This window comes from Syzygium oleosum, unplaced genomic scaffold (genome assembly GCF_021117445.2).
Source record: "Syzygium oleosum isolate NSW1041296 unplaced genomic scaffold, Sole_v2.1 Sole_v2.02, whole genome shotgun sequence".
NCBI lineage: Eukaryota > Viridiplantae > Streptophyta > Magnoliopsida > Myrtales > Myrtaceae > Syzygium > Syzygium oleosum.
Window position 1 is genome coordinate 15,604,387 of NW_026607486.1, and position 18,955 is coordinate 15,623,341.

Below are 18,955 nucleotides of genomic sequence, written 5' to 3' on the forward strand. Positions count from 1 at the left end.
GCGGCCGGTCACCGGCGCCGACGTGGCGCCGACGTGGACAAATTAAATATTTTTTTAATATTTTTTTGAATTTTTATTTTTTTCCTTTTTTTTCTTTTTTTTTTTTCCACTTTTTTTTTGGTTGTCTTCCTCCTTACTCTGGCCGGTCGCCGGTCCGGCGACCGGCCACTGGGGAGGGCGGCCTCGCCCGGCGAGGCCGAGCCTCGCCATGGTCGGGCGAGGCTCGACCTCGCCGGATCCGGCAAGGTCGAGCCTCGCCCAGCCCGCCGGCGAGGCCCGACCTCGCCAGATCCGGCGAGGTCGGGCCTCGCCCGACCATGGCGAGGCTCGAGCCCTCGCCGGGAGGCTGCGGCGAGGGCGAGCCTCGCCCGACCATGGCGAGGTCCGACCTCGCCGGAGGCCGCGGCGAGGTCGGGCCTCGCCCGACCAAGGCAAGGCTCGAGCCCTCGCGGGAGGCCGCGGCGAGGCGAGCCTCGCCATGGTCGGGCGAGGCCCACCTCGCCGCGGCCTCCGGCGAGGGCTCGAGCCTCGCCCGACCAAGGCGAGGCTCGCCCTCGCCGGCCTCTGGCCTCTCGAACAAATTTTTCAATTGGGCGATTGGGTCCCCCTCAAATCCTCTTAATTGGATTCAATCGAGTCCTCTAAATTTAATGATTTGTCATTTGTGCAATCTAAGTGCTTTTACCGCTGTACAATTTGGACATTAGAAAGTGGGTTTTGCTAGCACTAAGACAGCAACGGCCCACAAATCCTTGAATAAGTAGGCTCCATAATAATTTATAATTATTATTTTTTTTATTTTTTTTATGATCTTGAATGTAATGTTATTTTCACGCTGAATTAAAAATCTGTCACTCAATCATTTCTCTTTCCTTTATAGGGAGGATCATGAGGATCTCAATTCATGAAGATTATGGGTAGATCCCTCTACCCATCAAGATCATGCGTAGAGGAATCTACACTGTCGGCTTCAAGGGTCTAAGGCCACGCTTGGCGGACCGAATATAATTTTGGATAGGATAACTTATATCCCATTCGGCATTTGGGGTAACGTACAATCCAATATATAATTCAAATAAATAAATAAAATTTCACTTAGAGGGTAGTATATTTCCAAATAGGATAACAATTAAACAAAGGAAACAAAAAGAAAAATCTGAAAAAAAAAACACAGGCAAAAAAGGATGCATCGGAGAGAGATAGGAGAAAAAAGGCAATTTTTGCTTAAGTGAAGTCAACGAGAGATTGATGGAGGAGAAGATGAGAGTGCATAGAGTGACGATGCTTGTCCATGGTAGGGGTGATCGGTTTCCAGGTGGATTGATTCCTACCGTGGAATCGGGAACCGCTCACAAAAATCTAATTACTCACTAGTTCTCTAAATTCACTTGGGAACCAGACCCCAAGTGGGTCCATAGAACCAGTCGTGCCCTAAAGTCCACATTTTCTTCCAAAAACGGCTATGCCTCCGTCTTCGTAGCCTTCCTTTACATAACTTCAGGAACCAATGCTCAATTTTAGAAGGCACGTTTAGCTCCATAACGACACTGATGATCAGCCTGCTTAGCTCCATAACAACACTGATGATCAGCCTGCTTCCTAAACCCATCAACACAATTTTCCAGTCAAGCTCTTCGGACCATGTCAAAGTCCTCTTTAGGGACCCGCAAGACATGGTGGTGACAATATTTCCACATTTCTTCGGCAGAGGAACTCCGCACGGCCCTTAGTTTCCTAAGACACCATGACAAAACCAAACCAGACGAAACAAAACTAGAAACCAGGACGCGCTGCAAGAAACAAAATTAGGGCACATAGGCTACGAGATTGGTACCTAAAAAACTGTCGAGGCCGATCGTGAGCACTACTAAGAATGAGCGACAAGCAACAAACATCAAGGTCGTGAGTTGAGCGAGAGAGAGGGGTGGCGAGTTGAGCGAGAGGTCGTGAGAGTCAAAGAGAGGTAATAAGTAATTAGGGTTTTTTTTTCTAAAAATCGAGAATTGGACCGGTACCCACCAATTCTAATTTTAAGGAATCGGGAACTGGACCACAATTCTAATTTTAAGGAATCGGGAATTGGACCAGTCTTCACAGGAACCTCCCAGGAGACAGGTCGATCCGGTCCGGACGGTTCCTTTTGCTCATTCATAATCCATGGTAGTCTTATCATTCCTCCGAGCTCCACCATTAAAGATCGTTCCATCCGTCGACCAAATGCAGCCGAAAGGGTTTCCATCACCGTTCTGGGTCCAACAGATTTCATATCGGGCTCATGGCACAAAGGATTGCCCGTCAGTTTTTTTCCAAGCAAGATACTTGAGAGGGTCCTCAGAGACATGCCTTGAGCTGGATTAAAACCCATATTAACATACGCTACTTAGCTTGGCGATGACAATTTCTAGTAAGCCTATGTCATTGTGTACATTGGCGATGACATTTTCAGTATTATTGTTTTTCCTCATAATATAATTTAAAGAAAAAGGAAATATTTCCTAAACATAAAATGAACCGGTGCAACAATTAAGGATGCGTTTGTTTCACGAAAAACGAATTATTTGAAAAATATTTTCCTACAAATGATCGGTTATATCGCTTGCAAAAAGCAACGAACGAAACGTATATTCATCGTCCGCTAATATGTTTGGTGTGAATTGTTGTCGATAACGAAAACATTTTTCATTGACTAATCATTTTGAGCGATACAAACTGTTATTTTTTAAATAATTTATTTTTCGCAAAAAAAACGGAACCTAACAAGAGAAGACAAGTGAAGTTAATTAGCCCATCCAAATTTAGTTATCCTTGTATGATTGGAAAATTACTCACTAACTTTTTCAGTTTTTAGTCCAAAGTTTGACCGCCAAAAATGAAACTTTGACCATGGCCCATGGTTGCAAGATTGTGGACGAAATTGCTTTGTTTAATTGCTATAAATGCTTTCTAAGAACTTGAAAGATTATTAAATCAGTGCAATTTACCGAATATTGCTACTCACCATACTTGTTTAGTTCAACTTGTAAAGAAGTCTCCCCAGTATACTTTTCGTAGTAAGCTTAGTAACTATAAAACAAGTCATAATGATAGTGAAATTTCCATAATTTCATATAATAATATTCTTGATCTATTAAAATTGGTCCGCCATCCTAATCGACCAATAAGTCATTGGTTTAAACTATTAAACGTAGGTGGAATTGGACCCAACTTAATATGTTGACCGTTCAAACTTAGACTCGCTCTTGGTGATTCCCTCAACTCCATGTGAAGCATCGGATTTTTCCCGTGCATCCTCAACATGTACAGTGATCAAAAGCGAACCCATAGTCAGATATCGAGGTACATAAGTGATAAAAAGGTTACTTGGCTTTGTTCTCTCAAAGCATATTCTAGCTCAAGAACTTGAATTGAGCAATGAAATATATTATGTACATTGATTTAGTGGTGATCTATGTATATAATAAGCTACTAATAACCTTTAACCTTCGATTTTAGTGTGTGCTTATGAAGGAGCACATATGCAAGTAGAAAGCTTGAGCTTGATGCAAATGGCTAAAATATATGTCGCTTTATATGATTATCGACCTTGTAAGAAGTTATTCTGCATATCAATTCTTACATTTCTTACTACTGATGGTGTGACGGCTAGTTTTGAGACGTCGGTGGGCATCATTATTGCCGAAGCTAATGCTTATATTGCATTCGCAGGAAAAAAAGTAATTGAACCAGTATTAAATAAGACGAAAGATTCCTAGGAATACAGATACTATGAAATTAGATTCTTAGCGAAGTATAGCGAAGTAAGAAACTCGTGTGAACAAACATCTGGAACGGAGCAAATAAAGCAGTAGGGATATATTGGAAATTATAGCTCTACAAGACCTCTATAATGCTCAAAATATAAATTAAGTATGCACTCATCGTGTGATTATTTCATGCTTCATTCGTTTTGTGGAAATGAATAGTTTGAAAAATATTTTTCTAAAATTAATTGCTTGCATCGCTTATAAAAATAAATGAACAAAAAATATATTCATCATTTATGAAAATGGTTAGATATAAATTATTATCGATAATAAAAAAAAATTTCGTCGACCAATTATTTTGAACGAGACAAGCCATCCCTTTTAAGGAAACATTGACTTCCACAAAACAGACGGAGCAATGATTGTTTTTCCTCCTGATCTATCGGTCAAAAAAGTAAACTCAACAAGTGAAGTTAGCACATCCGATTTTAGTTATCCTTATATGGATAGAAATCACTCACTTGCCAGTTGCCACTTCCTAGCATTAAAGCGTTTTGACGGCCCAAATATTGCAACTTTTACCAAGGTCGTGTGGTCCTATTTAGGTTTCTTCCGAAGACAGACAAACAACATGCAACACTTCCCTAATTAAGATTGTGGATGAAGATACACTGGCCTAAAGGCCTCTAAATGCTTTCCAAGTTAGCTCCAAATTTGCAAAATCAAGGCAAAATTACCATATATTTCCACTTGACCCCACTTGGTTTAATTCGACCTGTGAAGGAGCCTCCCTTTTTTCGAGTGGATTTCTCTATAGGTAGTGAAGTAAGTAGAAAACAAGTTTGAAGGTTTAAATTTGTCAATTTCGGGTTTTGAAAGGGGGCCGGCGATGGTCTCTACTAATTCGAGGATGAGTAGAGATATATGAACTCCCCCGGCGCAACCCGATTGTGGGTTCGTCAAGATCTTCCCGTTTTCCGGCTTCGTGTGTCCCTCGACGACAAGATATCGGACGGAACGGGTCGGCCCCGATGGTCATTTGATTAGATAGAAGATCTAAGTTTTATTTTATCGTCCTACCAATGCCAAGCACTGAGGCAAAGTATTATATATATACCCTCCTTTCTTCTCGTTTCCTTGGGTGGCTCTCTCTCTCTCGCTCTCCCTTACTCATTCCCTTGGGTTTGCCACCTTCTTCTTCTTGCTCTCTCTATCTCTCTATCTATCATCTATGCGGGGTTGTCTGAAACTCGTTTTCTTGTTGATGTTCTCATTCCGTGTGGTGTTTTGAAGAGAGCATCAAAGCCTCCTGTCCATTATTATCTGGCAAAGGAGAAAGAAGCTTCGCTTATTCTTTGTCTTGTCGTCGTTCTCCTTCTGCTGAGCGATCGACCATCCACAATTCCATAACCATGATCGTGGGTCGCGAAGAACTGCTTTACTACCCGGTGCCTAGCTTTGCTCGCGGTCTGCCGATACTGTTGGTTGATCACGACCCAACGTCTCTTGCGTCCACGAGGTCCCTTCTTGGACGATACTCCTTCAATGGTAATCAGATATGTGATATATATGAACGGTTTGCCCATTTTTCCTTCTTGTTGATCATTGTCAAAGGCCTCTCTCTCTCTCTCCCTCCCTCCCTCCCTCCCTCTCTCTCTCTCTGCGCGCGCCGCCCCCACAAGTCAAACATTGAATTGTTTCGCGCCGGCATCAACCGCGCGAAAAATTAAATTTGTGATCTAAAGCTTAGAACTCTACATGGAAATAAGTAGAAGATAGATGCAACTGTGTTTAAAGGTTTCAAGCCCATAATTAATGCAAGGATTCTCGATCCAAGTAAACTAACACAATGCGAGTTCATTTTTTGAGTACTTGAATTCTGTGATCTTTCGTCGAAGAGGAAGATCGGATCCCTGTTCTAATTCATAGAGTTATTATGGACCAATGTCTAGCTCTATATAGTTAATTTTCAAAACAAAGTTATGCCCTTGTTATGTTTGAATCACAGTATTAATCTCCTTCCTAGGGCCCCCCCAAGAAAATTTAGTATTGTTCTCCTTCCATTTTAATGTTCAGACAAAATCAGGAAACCTAGAACTAGTAACTCCAATTTTCTATTCTCGTGTATACAGGATATTATTCGATGTTAAACAAGGGTTTGCCAAAGTCAGTCTCAGACTGATGAGAACTGTTTAAACACATAAAGAATGCAGAACCATTGATGCCTTAACCTGTGGAGCCGCAGGAATTCATGTTGAAATGCTATGATTAACGTAGTTCTTTTTGTTTCAATAGTTCAAATGTTAGTTCTTCTGTTGCCGTGCACTATGGCTTGTGACGGCTAGCTTTTCGCGCCAAAAGCAATTTATCCGAAAAGGAAAAAGGAAGAGGCATGAAAAAATAAATTGAATCATATGATTTTACAAACTCCTTGTTGTATTACTTGTTCATTGTCGAATGATTAAGATCTCTATTCTTTTAATTAGCCGTTCCAACAGGTACATTTTTCTCTCTCTTTCTTTGTTCCAGTGACAGGTACTGAATTAGCATCGGTCGCTTTGTCCATTGTCCGGGAAAAGAAGGACTGGTTCAAGCTTGTCATGGCAAATATCGACAGGATCAATGACGACAACTTTTCGATCCTTTGCGAGCTAATGAAGGAAGAAATTCCTGTCATTTGTGAGCTTCTACTCAATTCATTTGCATTCATGTTATTACCTTATACTTCACTTTTTATATATCCTAGTTTAGCGCATTTATTCGTAAACCATATTTGGAATTCAGTAATGTCAGCGAATCGGCACAAGAACACAGCGGGGAGATCCCTAGCCGCAGGAGCGAGTTACTTTCTCTATAAACCCATTTCTCCAGAAAATCTCAAGGTTTTATGGCAGCATGCATTCCGAAGGCGAACAATATTACTGACGGAAGAGAGAAATGCTCGATTGGTGAAATCTAAAGGAAACAAAGTCCTCAGGAAGGAGCATTCACCTAATAAGAAGATAGATAAGGCGACTAGCACTCGAAAGGCCCCTATGGATCAACTTGGGAAGAAAAGAGGACATACAGCGGAAGGCGACCAAGTTGATGAAAGGTGCGCAAAGAAACCGAAAGTGGGGAAAAGCCGCTTTGCACCATTGAATGTCAAAGGGAAAGGGACGACACTAGGAGCCGGTGCGAAGAGATCCAATGATGGGAAGGACGACGAGAGAGAATACAAGAGACCTAGAATTGACTCGGGAAGGGTTGATTCCGATGGTGAGAATGTCTCCGAGGAGGATTGGGGCACAGACTATACGGAGGATGATAGCATCGGGACTAGTTCGCCTGGGAGAAGAAGGATGCGACAGGCTGTGTGGAATCCCAAGCTGCATCGCAAATTTACTGTGGCACTGAGTGCACTTGGTGATGGTAATACTCATTCTCTCAGTAAAATCTTCTAATAAAATGAAATATCTAATTTAATAACCGTGCATAGACGTACTGTATGACAGACTGACTGTCTTCTCGTTTCTTGTGCAGATGCACGCCCGAAAACGATACTGCAAATGATGGATGTGCCATACCTAACTCATCGTCAAGTCGCAAGCCACCTTCAGGTAATTTCTCCCTTGCTTGATTTTTATCCAATTCTATTTTAAATCATCATTGTGTAGTATCATTAGCCCTAGCATGTCCGAAATTGATAAACTCCAATTCAGTGCTGTCGTGCCATGTCTGGAATATACATTTGATGAATATACCAGCCTTTAATTACTCTGACTGGCTACTTCAAGATTGGTTTTCACCGGCATATTGTCCAGGTCTAGACGCTTTTGTGCACATTCTGCAATTTGTACATTCTTAAGTGACATGTCTTCCATCCTCCTCCTTGTTTTGATTTACAATCTAGACTTGATCATATGTATCCTTCTTGTTCTGTGTACTAAGAGTTATTCCCCCTTTCAGAAGTACAAGAATCAAGTGCAGCGTCTTTGTGATATAGCCAGCACGAACAATGTGCCTTCAGATGGAAAACCAGGCGGCTCCAACAAGAGAGTTGAACCTCATCAGCAGCCAGACGCCCAAGCTCCCGTTTCTGGCCAAGTAGGACAGGCCAGCATCAACTTCAGAAGCGGGGGTTATGCTGACACCAGCCAGCAGTCTTTCTTTCCAAATCCTCAGCTTATGTTCAACAATTGTAATCAAATCCCGAACCAAGTCCTGCAACAAGCGCAGAACCAATATCAGCAACTTTCGGATATACCTGCCAATCCAACTGAGCAGAGCTCATACTCATCTCATTATGAGAAAGTGCATAGTGGCAGTCAAGCATCAAGTCACAGTTTAAACTATCCTGGAGAAGAGAGCAATTTTTCCAATAACAATCTCAATGTGAACCAAGGCCATAATGGATATGAAGGAAGCATATATCAAGTGCTGGGGACGGACTTGCCAAACATTCATAGCATCAATCCTGTGGCGGATCTTACCACCTTTACATCCCAGAGCATGCCTCCTCAAGTTGATAGCAGCCTGGTTCTCTCAGGTTCCGAGCCTGTCTTTAGCCTGCAAAACCAGACAATGTCTTTGACTGCAGTTAGTGGCAATGAGGCTCCAACTGTGCCTCCACAGGTGGGAGTAGAAGACAACATCTTCACAGGCGTGGCTGAAATTTTCCATTCACCGCAGAAGCAACATCTCTGGACAGCACTTTCCGATTCTTCTGATCTCGTGGATCTGCAGCATCACCCAGAATTGGACTCTTTACTTAACGAAGTTGATACTCCCTTTGTGCCTCCCGAATTGGGAAGAGAGATCGACTATTACACAGAGTTTGCTTCTCTCATCAGTCTGAGTGGAACCAGCGACAATTTCGTGCCTTCGCAAGAAAATCAAGACAAGGCGATGAACCAGGGATTGACCCAGTCCCTAGCAGGTGACAATCTTGAGCCGTCCCAAGAAAATCAATACTGTGTGATGAACCAGGGAATGAATCTGGTAGCAGAAGTGGAACCTCAACCTCAAGCCTGGTTCATGAACCAGTCACTACCCAGCGACAATCCAGCACCTTCCCAAGAAAATCAATACCATGTCATGAACCAGGGACTGGACCTTGTACCAGAAGCGGAACCTCAACCTCAAGCCTGGTTCATGAACCAGTCCCTGATCGGCGACAATCTCATGCCTTCACAGGAAAATCAACACTATGTGATGAACCAGGAATTGAATCTTGAAGTGGAACATCACCCCAACACCTGGTTCATGAACCAGACCCAGACCGGCGACAATCCAGTGACTTGCCAAGAAAATCAATGCCATGTCATGAACCAGGGACTGGATCTCATAGCAGAAGCAGAACCTCAACCTCAAGAGTGGTTCATGGACCAGTCCCTAACCGGCGACAATCTCGTGTCTTCACCAGAAAATCAAGACTATGTGATGAACCAGGGATTGAATCTTCAAGTGGAACCTCAACCTGAAGCCTGGCTTATGAACCAGTCCCAGACTGGCGACAATCTAGTGACTTGCCAGGAAAATTTATGCCATGTTATGAACCAGGGACTGGATCTCGTAGCAGAAGCGGAACCTCAACCTCAAGCCCAGCTCTTGAACCAGTCCCTAACCAGCAACAATCTCGAGCATTCCCCAGAAAATCAACACTATGTGATGAACCAGGGATTGAATGTTGAAGTGGAACCTCAACCTGAAGCCTGGTTCATGAACGAGACCTTGACCGGCGACAATCCAGTGACTTCCCAAGAAAATCAATACTGCGTGATGAACCAGGGAACTGATCTTGTAGCAGGAGTGGAACTTCAACCTCAACCTCAAGCATGTTATATGAACCAGCCCCAACCAGATTATGATGCGTCGCTGAGAACAGACGGGATGGAGGATCTCCGAGTTCTCTTGGATGAGCCAATGCTGGATGAGATCAACCAATTCTCTGAATGGCTATCCAACATCTTCAAGGGAAATGATAACCCAATAATAGGATGAACACAGCTTTATGGAGTCTTTCCGTCAGTAGATATTTAGCAATAAGCAATAACCTTTTAAAGACTTGTGATTATGTTCTTCTCATAAACTCTGTGAGAAAATAGGAAAGACTATCTTTTGAATAAATATGGCTGAGTACCTTGTCTGTTGTAAAAGAAAGAAATATACATCAACAAATGCTTTGTTTATTTTCTGGATTATTGTTTGATTCAACTCTGTGGAGGAGTCATCTCATTTGACTACTTGCATCCCCATGCCAAGGTTCAGTTTCCAACTCTGAATTATTGATTGATCATCACTGCATAAGTCCTCATTGATATGATGATCATTCATCATAAAATTTGGCAATCAAGATGGCATCGGCCAACCCAACTCAGTTAAAAGCAGTAGACTGTTGCAGCATCATGGCGTAGACACTCAACCCCCATAAGTGAAAAAACACACTCCTCATTTCATCTACTTCTTTTTTCGTTTCCAATCGACGGTAGAAAATTGAGGAGGCTCTGCATCACAGGATCCATGATATTCATACGAGTCTCGAAGGGTGCTGCTATGAATTGAAATGATAGTATCGGGAAAATGATGCAAGAAGTGTTGTAACTTTCATATGACGCTCATTTCAGAGCAATAATTTTTTTCTATCACTCGAGTGCCAGAAAGCCAATCATTTCTGTACCTCCGGCGACATATTCTAGCAACCTTTAATGAATATTTTAAGTCCGATTTTTTCAATAAAAAAAATATTGAAGTCCGAGGCGAACAAAGAATAAGACAACTAAAACAAGCTTCATAAAAGAAAACAAGAGGGGTGAGCGCAGGATCATTGAGCAGAGCAAGAAAGAAAAAGAGAAGACATTCTGTGGTGGCTCCGCCATCCACCAATGTTCAATACATCCCCAAACTCCTTCGGGGTTTGACAATTTTTTTACTGGCTTTCATCACCATAGTCACGACCAGAGCAAATATCTTCACAGAAGTTCATCCTTCGAGCATCTTTAATCGCCATGGTCTGAACACCAAGGATCTATGCGACATCTTCAATTACCAAATATCCATGAACCAGGACTCAACCTTGTCCAAACTGTTCTTCTTGGACTTACAGTCCGAAATAGTTCACCTTCGTCTTTACCAAATTGACATGATCACGAGCCCTTTGTCCTGCTCCCTCTCCATTACAAATTTCAGCACCTAATTTTTGTTAGAAATATTAAAATTGTTTGTCTTTATTCAAACTTGATCCTCAAGTTTACGAGTCCTCAAGTATACAACTTGGCCTTCAAGATAATACAAACTTGGTCTTCAAGAAAATTTCATCTCTACCTTAAGAGTAGTATAAATAGGTTGTCCCCTCCCTATTTGTGTAAGAATGTGTAGAAAGCCATAGAAAGAGAGAGTTGAGAGTTGTGAGAAAAAGCTTGTAGAGCTAAGCTTGTATTTCTCTGTGTAAAGCCTGAGCAAAAGGCATTTTGAATATTATCCTCTCTCATTTGTGTATTTGTATGCTTCTCACTAAAATCTTCAAAGTTTCTCTATATCCTTTTTTTGCTTTCAACAATTGGTATCAGAGCTAGCAATGGCATCCACCAGTTCCGTTCAATTACAACTTCCAAAGTAGAACGGAAGGAATTTCAATAATTGGTCTGTCTAGATGAAAGTTCTTTTCAAATCCCAAGATTTGTGGAACCTGGTGGAGAATGGCTACACCGACGTAGCCGATGCTGAAGCATTCGAGGCTTTAAGAAAGGAGGAGAAAGACTCTTTGGTGGAGTTTCGGAAGAAAGATCAGAAAGCATTATATGTGATCTTTCAAGCCGTAAATGAAACGATATTTGAAAAAATATCGAGTGCAGAGACCGCGAAAGAAGCATGGGATATTTTGCAAAAATCCTACAAAAGCGATGATCGTGTCAGGCGGGTGCGGTTCCAAACACTTCGAGGAGATTTCGAGTCTTTACACATGAATGACTTTGAATCTATCTCATCGTACTTTGATCATGTGCAAACCATCGTTAACCAACTGAAGGTTAATGGTGAAGAACTCCAAGATGTTCAAGTTGTAGAAAAAATCTTAAGGTCTTTAACTGAGAGATTTGACTACATTGTTGCGGCGATCAAAGAAGGCCTAGATATATTAACCATGACATTGGAGCGGTTGATGGGTTCATTATGCTCGCATGAGCAAAGAATGAATCAGAAGTCCATCGGTTCGAATCCCGAGCAAGCATTGCAGAGTCGGGTCGCTCGCTCAAATTGAGGAAGCCATCATGGTGCCCAAGGTCGTGGAGGTGCCCGAGGTAGAGGTGGAAATTTGAATTCCATGGGAAAATATAAAACACGTGACAAATCAAAGGTAAAGTATTTTAAATGTAACAGATTCGGACATTACAAATCCGAATGTCGAGTAAACATGGGGCACGAGCAACCAGAACGTGTACATGCTGTCGATGCTGATGAAAACGTGGTGTTAGCATGCAAAATGGATGACTCGAGTACCATGGATGCCAATATCTAGTATCTCGATACCGGGTGCAGTAATCACATGTGTGGCCAAAAGGAGCTATTCTCGCAATTAGACGAGACGTTCATGGTGAAGTCAACTTCGGGAATAAATCAAAAATTTCCGTTTTGGGCAAAGGTAACATTGATATCAAATCAAAAAATGGTACTGATGTTACTATTTCAGACGTTTACTTTGTGCCAAGACTTTTCTGGAATTTGCTTAGTGTTGGGCAACTTTCCGAAAAAGGTCATAAAGTTAATATTGAAAATGGAGTTTGCACTATCAGAGGTGTAAACAATAAGTTGATCACGACAGCGCAGATGACGAAGAACCGAATGTTCCCTCTGTCCCTTCAAACGAATACTGTGTTGAGTTTTCAAACATGGCAAAAGATAGCAAGTGGCTGTGGCATCTTCGATTCGGTCATCTAAATTTTCGTGGACTAAAATTACTTGTCCAGAAAAAGATGGTGACCGGCATGCCTTTGATCGACTGTCTAGACCACCCATGCGAAGGATGTCTCGTTGGAAAACAGCATCGAGAATCCTTTCCAGTTGAAAACGCTAGAAGAGCCAAGCAGCCTTTGGAGTTGGTACATATAGATATATGTGGCCCTGTTGAGGTGGAATCAGTCGGACAAAAAAGGTACACGCTAATTTTTGTCGATAATTTTACCAGAAAAACATGGGTTTATTTCTTAAGAGAAAAATCAGAAGCTTTTGGCAAATTTAAAGAATTTAAAGTCTATGTTGAGAAACATAGTGGCTTTAATCTAAAGACGTTGAGATCAGATAGAGGTAAAGAATTTACTTCTAATGAATTTGACAAATATTGTAAAATTCATGGAGTAAAACGTCAGCTGACTGCTAGCTATACTCCTCAACAAAACGGTCTAGCAGAAAGAAAGAATAAAACGATTTTTGAAATGGCAAGGAGTATGCTAAAGGCTAAAGATTTCCTAAAGAAGTTTTGGGCAGAAGTCATTGCTTGTGCTGTATTTGTGCTAAACAGGTGTCCAACAATAAGTGTTCTTGGAAGAACCCCAGAAGAGGCTTGGAGCGGCAACATACCAGATGTTTCGTTCGTACGAGTATTTGGGTGCTTGGCATATCCCCATATACCAGACGAACGAAGGAAGAAGTTGAATTACAAAAGCGAGAAAAGCATCTTTATTGGCTATAGTGACACAACTAAAGGTTATAAGCTGTATAACCCAGTCACTGAAAAGGTAATCATCAGCAGGGAAATCCAGTTTTAGAAGATGAAGCCTAGGACTAGAACCAAAAAGGTGACCAGAAAAACATTACCATCAAAGATGAACCATTGGAGGGAGATACAGAAAACCTCCATCATCTTCAACCAGTGGTGCATCTTCTTCATCATCTTCGACTGGTGGTGCATTTTCTTCACCAACAGCAGCTTCAAAACCACGATTACGTCGTTCACAGCGACTGCGAGAGACTCCAGCAAAATTCAGGGATTATATGGTCACAAGGGACGATAACAGTGATGGTGACAAAATCACTAATGAAACTATGGTAAACTTTTGTTTATTTGCTGAATGTGACCATGTATCCTATGATGAAGCAGCTGTAGATGAAAAGTGGATCCAAGCAATGGATGAAGAAATCCACCCCATTGAAAAGAATGACATATAGGTGCTAACTTATTTACCATTTGGTAAGAAGCCCATTGGTGTCGAGTGGGTGTACAAGACAAAGTACAAACCCAACAGTCAAGTGGATCATTACAAAGCCAGACTGGTCATGAAAGGCTATAAGCAAAAGCCAAGTATTGATTATTTTGAAGTATTTGCACTAGTGGCTCGAATGGATACCATTCGGATGGTCTTAGCACTCGCAACTCAAAACCATTGGAAGATCCATCAAATGGATGTGAAATCAGCATTTCTGAATGGGTTCCTTGAAGAAGAAGTCTACGTGGAGCAACCACAGGGTTATGAGAAGAAAGGGCATGAAAATCAAGTTTACAAATTGAAGAAAGCATTGTATGGGCTAAAACAGGCACCTCGAGCTTGGTACACAAGGATCGATACATACCTGTTGGAGCATGGTTTTCAAAAGTGTCCATATGAGCATACACTATATATCAAATCAAATACTAATTGTGATATTATAATTATATGCCTTTATGTTGATGACTTGATATTTGCAGGAAACTGTGAAAAGGTGTTTGCTGAATTTAGGAAGGCCACGATGAGCCAGTTTGAGATGACAGATTTGAGATTGATGTCATACTTTCTAAGCCTTGAAGTGAAGCAGACAAATGATGGCGTATTTGTTTCACAGCAAAAATATGCTCATGATATTTTGAAGCGACTCAATATGGAATCGCTCAAATCAATTCAAACGCCCGTAGCAGAACGGCTAGAGCTGAAGAAAGAAGGAACCGGTGTACTAGTAAATCCCACTTATTTTAAAAGTATTGTTGGCGGTTTAAGATATTTCACTTCTACTAGGCCAGATATTACTTATGGCGTGGGAATTATTAGTCGGTTCATGGAAAAATCATACTAATCACATTTGCAGGCAACAAAAAGAATTATACGGTATGTCCGTGGAACTCATGATCATGGAATTTTATATTCTTACACTGACAATTTCAATTCAGTGGGATATACAGATAGTGATTGGGCAGGAGATATTGAAACGCGGAAGAGTACTTTTGGATATGCGTTCTTTCTCGGATCAGGAATAATTTCTTAGTCCTCGAAAAAATAACAAATTATTGCGCTATCAACAACTGAAGCAGAATACATGGCAGTAGCTTCAGCAGTGTGTCAAGGAATATGGCTTCGTAAGATGCTTTATGAACTGATGCGTGAACAGAAAGGTCCTACAAAATTGATGTGTGATAACAAGTCGGCGATTGCATTAGCCAAGAATCCTGTTTTTCATGGTAGGAGCAAACACATAGACATTAAGGCTGCGCATGACAACTTGCCAAACAGTGTTTGATTCTGTTCTTTTGTTCCCAGAATCAGTTTGGGAACAGAAATGCGTTTGTTTAATTTTTTGATTCTGGGCACAATTTTGTCAAAAATTGTTCCCATAATCAGTTTTGGAGCAGAATCAAGAATAAAAAAAAAGTAGCTTCTTAATTCTGGGAACAATTTTGAGAATCAATTTTTTTTTCTTCTTCCTTTTCTTGATTTTTAATTTAGCTTCTAATGTCCGGCCCGAGGACCGCGCTCACCGGATTTGACGAGAATAAAATATTATTAATAAAAAATATTTTACCGGCCATGGCCGGCGACCAGGCCATGGCCATAAAAAAGAAAAAAAAATATTTTTAATAAAAATATTTTAATAAAAAATATTTTACCTGTCATGGCCGGTAACCAGGCCACGGCAAAAAAAGAAAAAATATATATTTTTAATAAAATATTTTAATAAAAAATATTATTAATAAAAAAATATTTTACCGGCCATGGCAAAAAAAAAATAAAAATGTATATTTTTAATAAAAAAAATATTTTACAGACCATGGCCGGCAATCAGGCCATGGCCAAAAAAAAAGAAAAATATATATTTTTAATAAAAATATTTTAATAAAAAAAATATTTTACTAGCCATGGCCGGCGATCAGGCCATGGCCAAAAAAAAGAAAAATATATATTTTTAATAAAAATATTTTACCAGCCATGGCCAGCGACCAGGCCATGGCAAAAAAAAATATAAATATATATTTTTAATAAAAATATTTTGATAAAAAATATTATTAATAAAAAAAAATATTTTACCGGCCATGGCCCAAAAAAATAAAAATGTATATTTTTATTTTTAATAAAAATATTTTAATAAAAAAAATATTTTACCGGCCATGGCCAAAAAAAATAAAAATATATATTTTTAATAAAAATATTTTAATAAAAAATATTATTAATAAAAAAATATTTTACCAGTCATGGCTGGCAACTAGGCCATGGCCAAAAAAAAGAAAAAATACTTTTAATAAAAATATTATTAATAAAAAAATATTTTACCGGTCATGGCCGGCGAGCAGGCTATGGCCAAGAAGGAGGAAAAGAAAAAAAGAAAAGAAAAAAAAGAAAGAAATATTAAAATATTTAAAAATATTATTAATAAAAAGAAATTTGGTGGCGTTACCAAATGCATTTCTGTTCTTTTTCTATTCCAGGGATGGAATTTTGGGCCGTTAACAAACGCCTTAAAATGCTCAGAATCAATTTCGGGTATAGAATAAAAAAGAATCATTTCTGAGCAGAATCTGTTCCCGGGCATAGAATCGTTGTCATGCGCAGCCTAAATATCATTATATCCGTGAGCTGGTCAAAGATAGAGAGATTGAACTTGATTTCTATAGATCCGAGGATCAGATTGCAGATATTTTGACGAAACCATTGAAGGCGGATTTGTTCAAGAAATTGAAGACGATGTTTGGTGTTGTTGAATTCCAAAATCAATTTTAAGGGAGGCTGTTAGAAATATTAAAATTGTTTTTGTCTTTATTCAAACTTGATCCTCAAGTTTACAAGTCCTCAAGTATACAATTTGGCCTTCAAGATAATACAAACTTGGTCTTCAAGAAAATTTCATCTCTACCTTAGGAGTAGTATAAATAGGTTGTCCCCTCCCTATTTGTGTAAGAATGTGTGGAAAGCCATAGAAAGAGAGAGCTGAGAGATATGAGAAAAAGCTTGTAGAGCTAAGCTTGTATTCCTCTGTGCAAAAGGTATTTTGAATATTATTCTCTCTCGTTTATGTATTTGTGTGCTTCTCACCAAAATCTTCAAAGTTTCTCTATATCCCTTTTTTGCTTCCAACAATTTTACCCCAATTCCTCGGTTGTGAGGATAGGATTTTGATGAACACAACGAATTTAGCCCCAATTCATTAATTTGGGGCAAACAAATGTGATACACAACGTGATTTTCACTTTGCCATCGAGAAACGTTTTATTATTAAAATAATGCCATGTGGGAGTTTCCAGCTGTGCAAACCTTTTTCACCAAAGTGGCAATGAAGTGATCGAAAAAAAAATTATGGCGCTAAAGTAACACCCGTATGAAAAGTTATGGCACTTTTTGGTGACCTTTTCCCTTGTAGTTGTAAAGCAATGAACTGATCATCACTGATCTGCTCTATCGGCCAACAGCTACTCTCGAATCATATAACTTGTTTTCTTTTGATGATGAGATGTCATATGCCTTCGAAACTAAAATGGTCAAATTCGAAATACAATCTCGTTATACATGCAAAAAAAAATTGCCAGGAAAGCTGCAACTGAGTGCAATCTAATTTCACAACTTGACGTGCCCCATCAGCAGAAGAGTTTGCTACGGCCAAGCCCTTCAAATTCCAGAACGAAAGCAGTGCACCTGTCCGCAGTTTCAATGCACAGAGCAGAAGACTAAAACCCCTCTTGAGGGAATAATATTAACAGCTTAAGCCAAACAAAACATCCTTAAAAAAAAAACACAAAGGAGCAACATAGGCGTCAAAAACGCTGCAGATCACGCGATGCCGCGATCCTCTTGTACATTTCCATGACCAACTTGGTGTCCACCTCCTCTCCATTCGGCATGAGACAAACCTGCCGAGACTTTGCCAATCTCTTTCCTCTGGATACCCCAGGACTCCTGCTCAAGCAGCCGACTTTAGCGGCAAGCCGGATCATCCCGTCGATATAAGCATCGTGAAACTTTGTCAGCAGATTCACCGGCGAGACCATCTTGAGCAGCCAGCGGCATTTCGGCTTCGCCCGTATCTTCCACACACGCCGCCGTGGGCTTCCGTCGTTCCCTAGCCTCACTGTCTTCATCTTCCTGTTCTTGCCGCTTGGATCGAGCCTCTGGTATCTCCTCCTCCTCCAGAACCTCTTCACGTTGTCTGAATACGCACTTGACACCATCTCCATCGATGTGTTTTGTGTGGGGAGACCAAGACTAAGATATGAAGTGGGTGCGTGAAGAGATGGATATGGAGAGAGGGTACTTATACATGAACGCTATATATAAATTATTTAGATGGAATGGGTGATGAGATCCGTTGCTTGTCGAGGTTTGAACGAAGGCTTGTAAGAGATCAGAAAAGGCCGCGAGAGAGGTCTTGTTTTTCAGTGTTTGGTCGAATATGGACTGTCTTTGACTTGGCAAGGCTTGATTTAAGATTCTGCTTCTTGCATGTATTTGCACCAAATGACGTACAGTTTCGTGTATGCATTGCCCTCATCTTACAGACTCTCGTGGTTTGGTGATTATTATCCTTTGAATTTATTCTGTTGAGCAACAGTAAATTATCACTATGTTTGATTGAGTCCATGATACAGAGGCGATGGAGCTTAAGGGTGCCTGTTCCTAGGAACAATTTCTTTTCGGACAGTGTTTTTTTCTATTTCTATTCCCTGGATGAGTTTCTGAGCAAAAGAACGCGTTTAATAACTGCACAAAATTTTTATTCTCGAAATAAAAAAAGAACAGAAAAACGTTTCATACGACCCTAAAATTTTTCGTGAAGTGGAATTCTTTTTAGTTTTGTCATAATTTTCTGAGACTTTTCTCTCTTTTTTTTTTGAATATTTTCTTTTTTTCCTCCCTTCGTCTTCCTCGATGAGGGCTGAGCGAGGCTCACCCTCGCCGGCCCCCGTCTCTGGCTGGTCGCCAGCCATCACCGAGGCCCAGCGACTAGCTAGAGGAGGAAGAAGAAGGAAAGAAAAAAAGAAAATGACCTTGTTTCAGAAAAAAAAA

General features: G+C 40.5%; 1 protein-coding gene across 1 annotated transcript; it reads left to right on the forward strand.

Moving 5' to 3' along the window:
• Nucleotides 1–11,373: 11,373 nt before the first annotated feature.
• LOC115670495 (uncharacterized) lies at nucleotides 11,374–11,979 on the forward strand. Its single transcript, XM_030591797.1, has one exon. It carries the CDS (start codon nucleotides 11,374–11,376, stop codon nucleotides 11,977–11,979), a length of 606 nt encoding a protein of 201 aa, XP_030447657.1.
• Nucleotides 11,980–18,955: the final 6,976 nt, after the last annotated feature.

What these genes read in the sequence shown, in the direction of transcription:
- LOC115670495 (XM_030591797.1), top strand. Translation starts at nt 11,374, where the DNA reads ATGAAAGTTCTTTTCAAATCCCAAGATTTGTGGAACCTGGTGGAGAAT.